At 37.1% G+C, this 12,816-nt stretch overlaps 1 protein-coding gene across 1 annotated transcript; it reads right to left on the bottom strand.

The window, feature by feature from the left end:
* Positions 1–8,355: 8,355 nt before the first annotated feature.
* Positions 8,356–12,154, bottom strand: LOC137944197 (serine carboxypeptidase-like). The gene is made up of 9 exons (XM_068789774.1): positions 11,667–12,154; positions 11,247–11,415; positions 10,432–10,551; positions 10,208–10,351; positions 9,969–10,119; positions 9,475–9,563; positions 9,140–9,398; positions 8,925–9,058; positions 8,356–8,812 (listed from the first exon to the last, which is right to left on the bottom strand). Exons 1-9 carry the CDS (start codon positions 12,011–12,013, stop codon positions 8,684–8,686), a joined length of 1,542 nt encoding a protein of 513 aa, XP_068645875.1. The 5' UTR covers positions 12,014–12,154; the 3' UTR covers positions 8,356–8,683.
* Positions 12,155–12,816: the final 662 nt, after the last annotated feature.

Raw genomic sequence — 12,816 nt, 5'->3', positions numbered from 1 at the left:
ACTCTTACATAACTCTCATAGAACGAGGTCTCATAGAAGAGTGTTAGTTTAAAAGTATTTTAGTTATGTTAGTCTTCTATTTGTTTTGAATTTTTTAAATTATGCTAGGACTTATCTTTAAGTGTTTGTTACAATGTGGAACCCACCATGAGCTCGAGAGGTGTCAACAAGAGTCCTCATACAAAGTGGCTCTAGCTAAGAGATAAGGAACTTGTGCTGGAATTAAACAGAAGATTTGAAGATCAAGTGGGACCCACAAAGTTACCATGAGCGGGTATCTCTATCTACATGAGCTGGAAGATCATGTGGGACCCACAAGATAAGACCAAGAGCTGGTTCTCTAGCTTGATTCACGTCCATAAAGAAGGTGTTTGTAGTTGAGTGAAATTAGTCTCTTAAATAAATAATGTAATCTTATCATGATAGGCTTATCTTGGAGAGTACTAGTTGGAATGTAATTAGAAGTCCTAAAATTACTTGTACATGGGCTCTATCACCTCCTCAACTATAAATAGAGGTGACTGTAACTCAGAATTCATCAAACAAGTTTCTTATTTTTTTCTTCTCTCTGTGTGAAGTGTTCTCTCTCTACTCTCTTTTATTTTCCTTCTCTTCTCTCTCTACCCGAGAGTTCTTCTCTTTTTCCTTTTTTTCTTTCTCTCTCCCCTTGCTCGAGATATTATTCATGGGATCCTAAATTTAATATGGTATCAGAGCAACCAATTTAGGATCCCCTTTATGCTCTATGAGAATATGATTAAAAGCTGCTCATAGAAGGCTCCTTACGAAGCAAGATTGAAGCTCAAGAGATAAATATTTATTTATGATATTATTAATTTTATGCTACTGGTTTTTCGGTATTAAGAGGTGGTTTAAAGATGTCCTTATGCATGTTTTCATCTTATGAAATTATGAGAATATATGCATTTTTTATTATCTTTGATTAGAACAAATTATCAAGGCAGTTTTTGTCGGTTTGCACACTACTGTGACCGAGACCAGTGCATATTGGATTGTTTTTAGAAATTTGTGGGAACAAGATTCCCAGATAAAGAAGGATGATGTTGAGCCTTTTATGAGTCATTATCCATTAAAATTAATTACTTAGCGTTTATGCTAAGCATCTCCATTAACCGAGTTGGTTAAAACCTTCCATTTGGTCATATTTTGATTACTTGATTGGAGAACTATTTTAATTGATTTGCCAACTATGGCTGAAGATAATATGAGTCAAAAGAGTAACATACTCAGAATCACCACTGTACCCTTTGAGGGGTATCAAATTTTATGAACTGGTCCACATCTGTTCGTCGGTTTCTTATCACAAAGGACCTAGTTGGTCATCTCACCAACCTTAGACCATATATTGATGAAGATGATATATTTTATACCAAATGGTTAAAGAAGGATACATTGGTTATTAGTTGGCTTATCAACAGTATGGAAGAACATGTCTCCAATAATATCATTCATTTGGAGACGACTAAACAAATTTGGGATACATGCGCCAAGTTGTATTCAAGCTCTGACAACTTACAAAGGTCATATGATATTTTACAACATATGCTTACCACCAAACAAGGAGACAATATACATGAATATTTGGCCCGCTTTCGAGGCTTTCTTGAAGAATGAAAACTTGCTCAACCAAGCTCTATAGATATCTCTGCCCAAGATAAATAGAAAGAGGCATTGATAACTACCATATGCCTTGCTAACATTAAACAACATCTTGAAGTTGCTAAGACTCACCTTCTAAGCTCTTCCGTAGTTCCCACTTTTGCTGATGTATGTACTACACTTCTTCATATTCCATATGCTTCTCCCTCTACTATTGAAATATCTTCCACTATGTACTCTGGACATAGGGAAACACCATCTGACCAAGGCCGAGGCCGATGCAAATTTTAAGGAGGAGGAAGAGGAAGAGGTGAAAGGACTGGTTTTGACTGAAGTAATGGGAAAGAATGCACCCATTTTAAGGGATATGGCCACACTAGAGATACATGCTTTCAACTTAAAGAATGCTCTATATGTGGTAGATTGGGCCACTCTTGCGAAAGATGTTACAAAGCTAATGAGAATAGGGCTAACCAAGCCTTAGTGAGTGATACAAAGGTAGAGCAGTCTACCACAACAACTCCAAAGCATACTTTTACTAATGAAGACTATGAACTATTCCAGAAAATGAAGACCATGATGGGGTCCTCCCCAAGTAGTTCTTCACCAACCGTTGCCACCACCGATTCCAGTATGTTTTCTGCCTCCTCTTCATCCTGGATAATTGACTCAAGAGCCTCCGAGCATCTTACAGGTAACAAACATCTTCTATACTCAGTTTCTCCATGTCTTTCACATAAATTTGTTACCATTGTTGATGTTTCACAAACTAAAGTTCAAGGGAAATGATCCACTTCTGTTACACCATCACTTCCGCTCATTGATATCCTTTTTGTTCCTACTTTCCTTTTGAATATTTTATCGGTTAGTCAGCTCACCAAATATTTTAATTGCTTTATCACTTTCTCACCTGTGTTTTAGGATCTTACAACGAAGAGAGTGATTGGTGGAGGCGGTGAACAAGGGGGTCTCTACTACCTGGATGTGCCACAAATAAATACTGCATCAACCTGTGACACTGCAACCAGATTAAGGCACAACCGGTTGGGACATCCGTCCACCCAATCCCTTCATCATTTTTTTCCTAAAGTGTGATCGGACCTTCATTGTGAAGCATGTCAAATGAGTAAACATCAAAGGTCTACATACTCACCTCGTCTAGAAATTAAAAGTGTCTCTCCTTTTTCGTTAAATCATATTGATGTATGGGGACCCTTGAGTGTCTCCAACATTTCTCACGTGAAATATTTTATTACATTCATTGATTTGACTTCACTCGTACCACCTGGTTATTTTTGTTTAAAGAGAGTTCTGAAATATCATTGATATTTAAATCTTTTCATGCCATGGTACTCACTCAATTTGGGCAGAAAATTAAAGTCCTTCGATCGGATAATGCCAAAGAATACACATCCAAAGATCTTGACTTGTTTTGTCAAGAAAATGACATTATTCATTAGACATAATGTGCCTACACCCCTAAAAAAATGGTGCCGAATGGAAGAATCATCATATTCTTGAGGTAGCTCGCGGTTTACTATATGCCATGAAAGTTCCATATTTTTATTGGCTGCATGCAGTTTTTACCGCATGTTTTCTCATAAACCGGTTACCCTCTTCCGTTCTTGGTAAAAAATCTCCGTACTCTCTATTATTACCTGATGATGATCCTTTTTCACTGCCTTTGAGAGTCTTCCGTTGTCAATGTTTCGTCCATATTTCCTCCCCAAAGCACAGTAAACTTGATCTCAAATTTGTGAAGTGTATCTTCTTAGGACACTCTCGCACACAAAAGGGTTATGTTTGCTATAATCCCTCTCTTCAGCGTTTACTTGTGTCTCGAGATGTCACATTTTTTTAAGACTCTCCATATTGTTCTGATAATGCTCCTCCAGGTTTATCTTATGTACCAGGTTCTCCTCGACTGGTTGTGCCCCATGCTGTAGAAACTACTCAGCCTCCATAAACACTGGTTGACACCACACCTACTAAGTTGTCGGATCGTACTGACATAAGTCCATCTTCTTTGATAATTTTTGGCCCAGAATATGATACTCGTCCTATTGCTGTTAAGAAAGAGCCTAGATCATGTACCATGTATTCTACTTCTCATCCCATAAAAAATTTTGTGTTTCATCATCATCTACCCCCTATTTGTTGTCAATTTCTATGGTCTATTTCCTCCATATATGTATCACAATCCTATCAGGAGGCTCTCAAACATCCAAGGTGGAAGGCGGCTATGGATAAAGAAATCCAGACTCTTTATGAAAATCAGACATGGGCTCTAGTGCCCCTTCCTTCAGATAAGAAACCCATCGATTGCAAATGGGTATTTATGGTGAAACACAATCCGAATGGTTCCGTGGCTCGGTTGAAAGCTCGCCTTGTTGCTAAAGGCTATACACAATGTTATGGCATTGATTATGAAGAAATATTTTCTCCAGTGGCTAAATTAAACTCGTTACGTTTGTTATTATCTCTAGCAGCTAACTCTTCTTGGTAGGTCTATCAACTTGAAGTAAAAAATGTTTTTCTTAATGGGGATATAGAGGAGGACATTTATAAGTAGCAACCACCTGGGTATGTGATTGAGGGGGAGTCCGTATGTCGACTACAAAAATCTATTTAAGGTCTCAAATAGTCGCCTTGTGTATGATTTGAAAATTTTAGCCAAGCAGTCATACAGGCCGGATTTCAAAGATGCTCTGGAGATCACTCTGTCTTTATTACAGACACACTAAAGGGCAAGGTAATTCTAGTCGTATATGTTGATGGCATTATTATAACTGGCAGTGATCCCGAGGGCATCCAAAAGACAAAAGAAAGGATATGTATTGAATTCAAGACAAGGGATCTCAGACTGCTCAAATATTTTTTGGGTATTGAAGTACTACAATCCAGACATGGAATTATATTATCTCAAAGGAAGTATGTCCTTGACCTAGTGGAGGAGACCGGAATGCTAGGATGTAGACTAGTAGAAACTCTTATGGACTCGAATACAAAATTATGTGCAGGTACTAGAGAAGAAGTAGATGTCGGAAAATATCAAAGATTGGTGGGAAGCCTTATTTATCTCTACGTAATGAGGCCAGATATTTCATATGCAGTCAGTATGGTAAGTCAATATATGCACAAACCACAACTCAGTCATTGGCAAGCACTAGAACGGATATTGTGATATCTGAAAGGAGCATCAGGAAGAGGGCTCCTCTATAAAAATCATGGACACTTCAACATCGAAGGAATCTCAGATGCAGACTGGGCCGGATCCCCGGATGACAGAAAATCTACTTCGAGATATTGTACGATGGTTGGAGGAAACTTGGTTACATGGAGGAGCAAGAAACAGAATGTAGTTGCAGGGTCTAGTGCAAAAGCAGAGTACAGAGATGCTCCTATGAATCTATATTGCGATAATCAGGCCACAATTCACATTACCTCAAATCATGCCTTCCATGAGAGAACAAAATATATAGAAATAGACTACCACTTCATACGAGAAAAATTCACTATCGGCATCTTATCTCTCCATCATGTATCTTCACAGAACCAAGTTGCAGACATTTTCACCAAACCAGTCACTCACAAAATTTTGTCCAACATTTGCAGCAAGCTAGGCATCTACGATGTTTTCTCACCCCTAGTTTGAGGGGGAGTGTTACAATGTGGGACCCACCATGGCCCCACAGGTTGGTGGGACCCACCATGAGCTCAAGAGGTGTCAACAAGAGTCCTTAAACAAAGTGGCTCTAGCTAAGATATAAGGAACAAGTGTTGGAATTAAATAGATGATTTGAAGATCAAGTGGACACACAAAGATACCATGAGCCGGTATCTCTATCTACATGAGCTGGAAGATCATGTGGGACCCACAAGATAAGACCAAGAGCTGGCTCTCTAGCTTGATTCATGTCCTTAAAGAAGATGTTTGTAGTTGAGTTAAATTAGTCTCCTAAATAGATAATGTAATCTTATCATGATATACTTATCTTGGAGAGTTCTAGTTGGAATGTAATTAGGAGTCCTAAAATTACTTGTACATGGACTCTATCACCTCCTCAACTATAAATAGAGGTGATTGTAACTCGAAATTCATCAAGCAAGTTTCTTATTTTTTTCTTCTCTCTTGTGAAGTGTTCTCTCTCTACTCTCTTTTATTTTCATTCTCTTCTCTCTCTACCCGAGAGCTCCTCTTTTTCCTTTTTTTCTTTCTCTCCCCTTGCTCGAGGTATTATTCATGGGATCCTAAATTCAACAACTTTGGGTGTAATTGGGACAAGGGTACTTTAATTATAATTGGACTCTATCGCCTTCCTCTATTATAAATAGGGGCTCATGTAATCAGATTACAAAAAGTCAATACAGTTTTTCTCTTTTCTAGAAATTCAACATTGTATTAGAGCGAAGAAAGATTTGATATGGAAAAGGAGAAGAAGATGGAGAAGAAGAAGAAGAAGAAGAAGAAAAAGAAGAAGAAGAAGAAAAAGAAAAAGAAAAAGAAACAAGAGGAGTTTCTCGTTTTTCCTTTTGTCTTCTTTCCCAATTCCTATTTTTCATTGGATGTTTTACTCCCTTGCCGTATTTTGCATATAGCAAATTATATACAACTGGAAAAATCTTTGAGTCTAGTTTTCAAATAAAAAAGAATTGAAAACAAATTTTTATAGAAAGAGAAATAGACTTCTAAAGGAGCAAAGGTCAAGAAGCAGAAAATTTTTGTGCAGTAGCAGAAAACTTTAACTTTCGAGTCATTTAAGGTCATCAAGAAAGAGAATTATATGGAGAATTATATATCAAAAGAAAGATCTAAGACCTTGTAGGTGCTCTTAGAACCGGCAACAATCAAGTCATTTATTCTTTTTGAGAAGATTAACAACACTTGGATTATTGGTTGCTTATTACTTGTTCTAGGGTATTATTTTGTGCATATCTTCCTTATTCAAGGATGAACTCACAATGGATTATTTCATGCGTCCTTATTACAGACTTTCATTATGTCGTACGTGTTATTTGGGCATTGGCCCATATTCATTATTGTTATTTGACTGAGACATTATTATTGAAGGACTCGTCGGTTGCTGATTATTGTTAGTATTGGTTCATCTGATGCCGAATTTGAAATTATTAGGAAAATGAAGCACATGGTGACTTCAACTTCTTATCTTCCTCATTACTCGTTACCCTCTTATTTGGCAACATTTCTCTTTTTGTCGTTTATTTGACTCTCACGTACCCCTTTGGCTAAACCTTTGGAGCATTGCTTTGGTTAGTCCCTTTTATTTATATGGGTGTTTAAGTCATTTGAAACTTTTTATTGGTACCCTTGAGTCTTTTATCGTCGTCTTGTGAATGACAGACATTACCCACTTTGGTGATTATTATAACTATATTTGGTCGAAATTCTTTGAAGTTGGTTTCAACTTACATTTTATCATTCATTTCTACCCTTTGAGAGTCGGTGCTCAATGTTGGGACACGGTGATGGAGGAACTTATTACTACATCTATGTTATTTGGTTCAAGCTGGGATCACTGCCAATGCCTCCCAGCTTGGAGGGAGTCCTGGAAGATATAATGTAATTAAGGTGGTACTTATGTAATTAGTTTATGATATATGTCTCTTATTTACTCTTACTAGGGTGAAAGATATTCTTTTAATTTTAGTACTTTTGATATCTATAAATACAAGAAAGGTTTGGACAAGTCCATTACGTTATTATTCCTCCTCTTTTCTCCAAAATCGTCACTCTTCCTCTTCTCATCCTAAAACCTTCTCCCCACAACTTTTCTTCTTCTTCTCAACCCTTGATCCTCTTCTACTGCGATTATACATCATAGAATCCTACTTTTCAATAATACCTTAGACACATCCACGACTATATTTATAGATATATCATCAACCATGTACTCCCAAGGTAGATGAAGAAATACAAGTAACAGGGGCCGTGGAAGAAATACTAGGAGTCGCAAAGGAAGAGGTGGCAAATTGAGTCAAGGCACCTAGAAAGAAAAAAAATTTGAATAAGATGTGTACCCTTTGTGGAGGGCTCAATTATCGTGTTGACACTTGTAACCATTTACAATTGATATTTTGTAAGCTATTATTAGATTCTTATTTTATAATTATATTACTATATTGAAAGCCATTGAAATAGTTTAGAAATTAAATAATATAATTTTTTTTATAATAATCTAAATTAATGTGTAAATGTAAATAAGTGAAATGAATTTTAACCATGGTCTTATACTAATGTATTAAATAATTTCATTTAATATTTTATTATATTTATATTAAATGTATAATATCATATATTTATTAAAATAATAATGTTTATGTTAAGAAAATTAATTATAATTATTCTTTAAATAAAATTCACTTAAATGATTAATTAATTCTAAAATTTTTAGTTCCAGTATTTTGTGTTACAAATATTTTATATTTCTAATTATATATTTTATTTAACATTATATATTAATTTTTTATAATATTTTTATTTAAAAAATCAAATAAGTTTTATATTTTAATTTTTTAAAGTTTTTTAAAAACTTAGTCATTTTGGAGGAGAATTATGAACTGCAATAGGAAGGGTACAATTGAAGAATTCACCCTAACCCAACCTTTTTACAGTAAGGTGAAGGAAAGATGCTGCCATTAAAAAACATACAGTAGAGATTCGATACTTGTAGCTTAAGTGAAGGACCTGCTAAGTTTCCAAAGTGAAAGTGAAAATGAAAGGAGAATGAAATCGTTGCTTTATCTTATTTTAACTAAACAAAGACTTTTGAGTTCAGGGAAAGACAAAGCATCATCCTTTTCTTTCACGAGTAAAATTTCTCTATCAAACGCAACAGCTTTCTCTATGCATTTACAAGCATTAATAAATGGTGGGCATTGCGTCAGGAACATTAGGAAGGAAGTCTTTGATGAGGTGATCAAGATGGTGAAGAGAAAACGATTGACAAGGAGAGTTATACACCATCAAAACCAACTCCACTTCCTGTATATTTTAGTGACATATACGTTAAGCTTAAACATATGAATTCTTCACACAGGTTCTTTACATATAAGCGACCATGCTGTCTGCTTCAGAAGCATCTTCTGCTAGCTGCCCTTGTGTCCACCTCTTCAACATTGCTAAAGCAGCCTTTGGCTGATCCATTGGAACCATGTGACCTGCATCATGGACCTATCATGGTCGATTGAATTTTAATCAGTTCTTGTTAGGCATCGATTGATTCGTAAAAGAATTTTTCATTTGGCATTTTGAAAGAAAGAAAAGAACAGGGTAGAAGTAGTACCTTGAGGAAACTAACAGGGCCAAAGCTCTTGAGAAGTCCAGCTTCTGCACCATCAACCTTGAAAGAAACAGTAGGTGCCGAACCAAACTGTTGCTGACCAGACCATTCCATGGAATGCACCCACCTTGAGTTACCTGTGACATCAGAGAAAGATAAGTGAATGCTATCATCATGATATAGCACAGTGGAACAATGCCCAAATTAGGGAAACATACCGAGCCAGTTGCAGATAAGATCGTATTCCCCAGCATACACAAGCATCTTGATCCCATCCTCAACGAGAGCTGGGATGCCGACTTCTAAGTTCCTCATCCAGTCGGTAAGCATAGCTTGGTAAACAGTAGGGCTGCAGGATACGAAGTCTATGTCACCTACACCAAGAGCATTCCTGACCGACTTCTGGTTCAGAAATTTGTCCATGTTCGAGAAATCATAGCAGAGATCACCTTCACACTGCTTTCTGACATCATAGTACTGTACAATGGAATGGCTAAGATAAAAATGCGTTGGTGTCTCCAAACTGAATGTGAATATTGAGAATTTCACTTACATTTGTATTTCCAGCAATTGACATGATTGAATTGAATATGGTGTTGCAAACCAAATAAGAAGCCATGCAAGCTGCAGTACCTGATGCCCCTGAAAGACCATACATCATTCTAAGGTTAAAAAAGGGGAGATGATTCTGAGGTTAAAAAACCTTAACTAAAATGGTTGTGATATGTATTTTTGATATTGAATCTAAAGGCTTGAGTTCAAGTGAAGCAAAAGCATTCAAATTGACAGCTCTAGTGCTGCATTTCGAATTATTGACAACAATTTGGTCTTCATGTTTGGAAGACGAGGTCCAATAATGCAGCAATTAAGACAAATGTGTTGACAATGGCTAAATGAATGTGCAGCAGGAAAAATAATTAAGTGTAGCTGTTGCATCAGATGAGGAAGGAACATGGCCTTTTTACATTTTACGCATCATGAACCATAACAGATAACAGATATGAGAGAAAGACTACATGCACTAGACTCATAAATGAGTAAAATTACCACAAAGCTTGATAGCCAGTTCGCAGGCAGGTAAGATCCTGTTAATTCTATTATAGTCAGATTCTTGAATGATTCCCATGTCTTTTGCATAATCTGTGTATGCTTTGTACTGGATTCCAGGATTGGTAAGCCCATTACCAATGGCAAAGCCCTGCACAAACATTTCACAGTCACTTGAAAGATGACCAAGGAAAACATCATCGAAAGTAGGTCTCTGAGGTGGGAAAGTCAAATCTTGCCTTCAAATTGATATGGATGCCTTCCTTTGCTATGTTTCCTTGGTGAATACGACTTGTAAGAGCAGGAATATAGTGCCCAGCATATGATTCCCCAGTTATGAAAAAATCATTTTTCGTAAACTGAGGGTGCTCTCTAAAGAAAGCCTGCAATAGTACGAGAGAAATCAAATATGAGAAACAGTATAAAACATTGTCATTTCACTAAAAAAATGAGAGATACGGACCTGCAAGAAATCATAGAGATCATTGCTAACATCCTTCTCGTTGTGACGAAGATCACGTTTATCAGTCGTGTAACTAAAACCAGTACCCGTTGGCTGGTCCACAAACAAAAGATTTGATACCTGGCAACAACATAGAGAGTATTTTTTGAGAAAAATAGTCAATAGCTACACTAAGAGAGCGAGCAAGTGCTTGCATCACATTATCAAAATAAAAAATAAGTGCAAAAAGCAAATAAAAAGACTGGACACATTTTTTTATATTTTTTTGTCTGAAGATAGCAGAATAATCTTGCTATCTAGAAGCAAAAACAGGCAGCGAGCAATAACATGCTTTCTTGCATGTGGGATGTGTAAATGGACTTATGCTGTTTGTGGGCAGAAAGCCCATTTCTTTATCAGTTATACTTTGCTTTTCTGTGATTAATGCTTCACTCTCATTATGTAAAACTTCATTGGATTGTAAAACTTAACTCTCATTCCTGCACCCAATTAGCTAGAATCTAATCGTTATGGGAAGAAATCAATTAGTGTTAAATTTTCCTACTTGAAAATTGCTCATTTTCTCCTGGTGCAACATTCATTATAGAGAGAAAACCTCCGCTGGAGGAACTGAACCATCAAACACACTCTAACCCTCAGACGTTTCAAAAGTAACTCCTTGATTTCTTCCAAAACATGGTCCCCCCTTTTCGAAGACGATTAAATAAATACTGTAACTTTTGAAATCATAGCTATGCATCATCCCAAATGAAGCAGAGTCAGTTCTGTGTATCAATCAACTATTTAAAAAATGGATTATGACAGAGGTCTCGTACCTTATCCCAACCATACTCGTTCCACAAAAGAGACATGTTGTTCGCAATAGTGAAAGGTCCATTTTCATAGAAGACAGCCAACTCGCTGCTACACCCTGGTCCACCCGTCAGCCAAATAACAACAGGATCGTCCTTGGTATTCCGTGATTCGAAGAACAAGTAGAACATTCTACACGGCCCAAAGAAGAAATCAGGACTTTTATCAGCACCCAAACAAACATAACCAGTAGATACAATTACTTGCACTAATTCGACCAGGAACAAACCCAAATCCGCAACCGCTTTAATAATCAGACCCACGTTCAATGTCCACATCCCAAAGAGAAAAAAAAATGCAAGCAAGAGATTCCAAACTCCCCTAAAATTCTAACACTCCTTTCAAGAAAAGAAAAAAAAAAAAAACTTTTGTAAGCTACACACCTTGCACCGTGACTATGCGCGAGTTTGTAATACCCAGCATGGTGCCCGAGATCCTCTGCCGAAACACCAGCTTCAGGAGCAAGACCCGGGAACTGGAACCGCTTCTCAACGATCTTCGGCAGCCGAGAGTCATCAGACTCTACGTTGGCGTCTTTGGGGAAGAGATTGAGCTGTCGGATCAGGGTTTCCGCCTGCTGGGAGGGAAACTTGGCATTGGGAGGGAGACGGAGGTCGTCTTTAGGAGAGATGGAAGAAGAAGGGAGAGGAGAGAAGAACAGAAGAACAGAGACAAAGAGGAGAAACGAAGCGTGAATCATTATCGTTTTCGGATATTTTTCAGTTGGCATTGAACAGGGGAAGAGGGTTTAAATTGGGGAGAAACTAGAAAGAACGCAGGAATGGCGGAGAAAGTGGAACGGTGAGTGTGGCGTGGAAGCGTGACTGTAGACGCGTACAAGCGAGCTAAGGACGACAACAACAGAGGCCTCCTTTCGGCTTCTGGTTGTTGGATACTGTTTTGTTTTCCTTTTTCTTCACTGATATGCCCGAACGCGCGTCTTATATGAGACGCAATCAGGGTCGTTCGTTGCTAAGGTTCTCTGTGAATCGATCACTTCGATTGCCGTCTTATATGATAGAGTGATCCAAGACAATTCATCCTTAAGATTGCATACAAAGATGATAAAGACAGATTTTTAAAGCACCATGTGAGCTTCTTTTAGTAAACTCTGATGCTATTAAAAAAAGGATTAAATGTAAGTTGACTACAGCAAGAGTTTTTAATTTACTTAACAAACATATATTTATATGCTTATTTGAGACTTTACATAGACTCATATATATATATATATATATACAATAATACCACCTGAGCTTGTTTATGACTTTCAACACTCTCTCATCAAGTTGGTGGTGAAAAAACATCGTATAACCCTAGCTTGGTACATGTAGTGGAGAGAATTATCGAGTTGACTGACTTCGTAAACATATCAGTAAGTTGTCTATGAGTTGAAATATGTTCAAGGCTTATGATTCCTACTTGTAACTTTTCTCTCACAAAGTGACAATCCACTTCGATATGCTTAGTTCTCTCGTGAAACACTGGGTTAGAGGCATTGTGGTTTGTTGTTTGATTATTAAAATAGAGTTC

The sequence above is a fragment of the Aristolochia californica genome, unplaced genomic scaffold (genome assembly GCF_029961685.1).
Source record: "Aristolochia californica isolate CCGP_79_NKW_82.1479 unplaced genomic scaffold, dmAriCali1.0.hap1 SCAF_11, whole genome shotgun sequence".
Taxonomy (NCBI): domain Eukaryota; kingdom Viridiplantae; phylum Streptophyta; class Magnoliopsida; order Piperales; family Aristolochiaceae; genus Aristolochia; species Aristolochia californica.
Note: the sequence above shows the minus strand (reverse complement) of the source record. Positions and strands in the feature narration are given on the sequence as shown.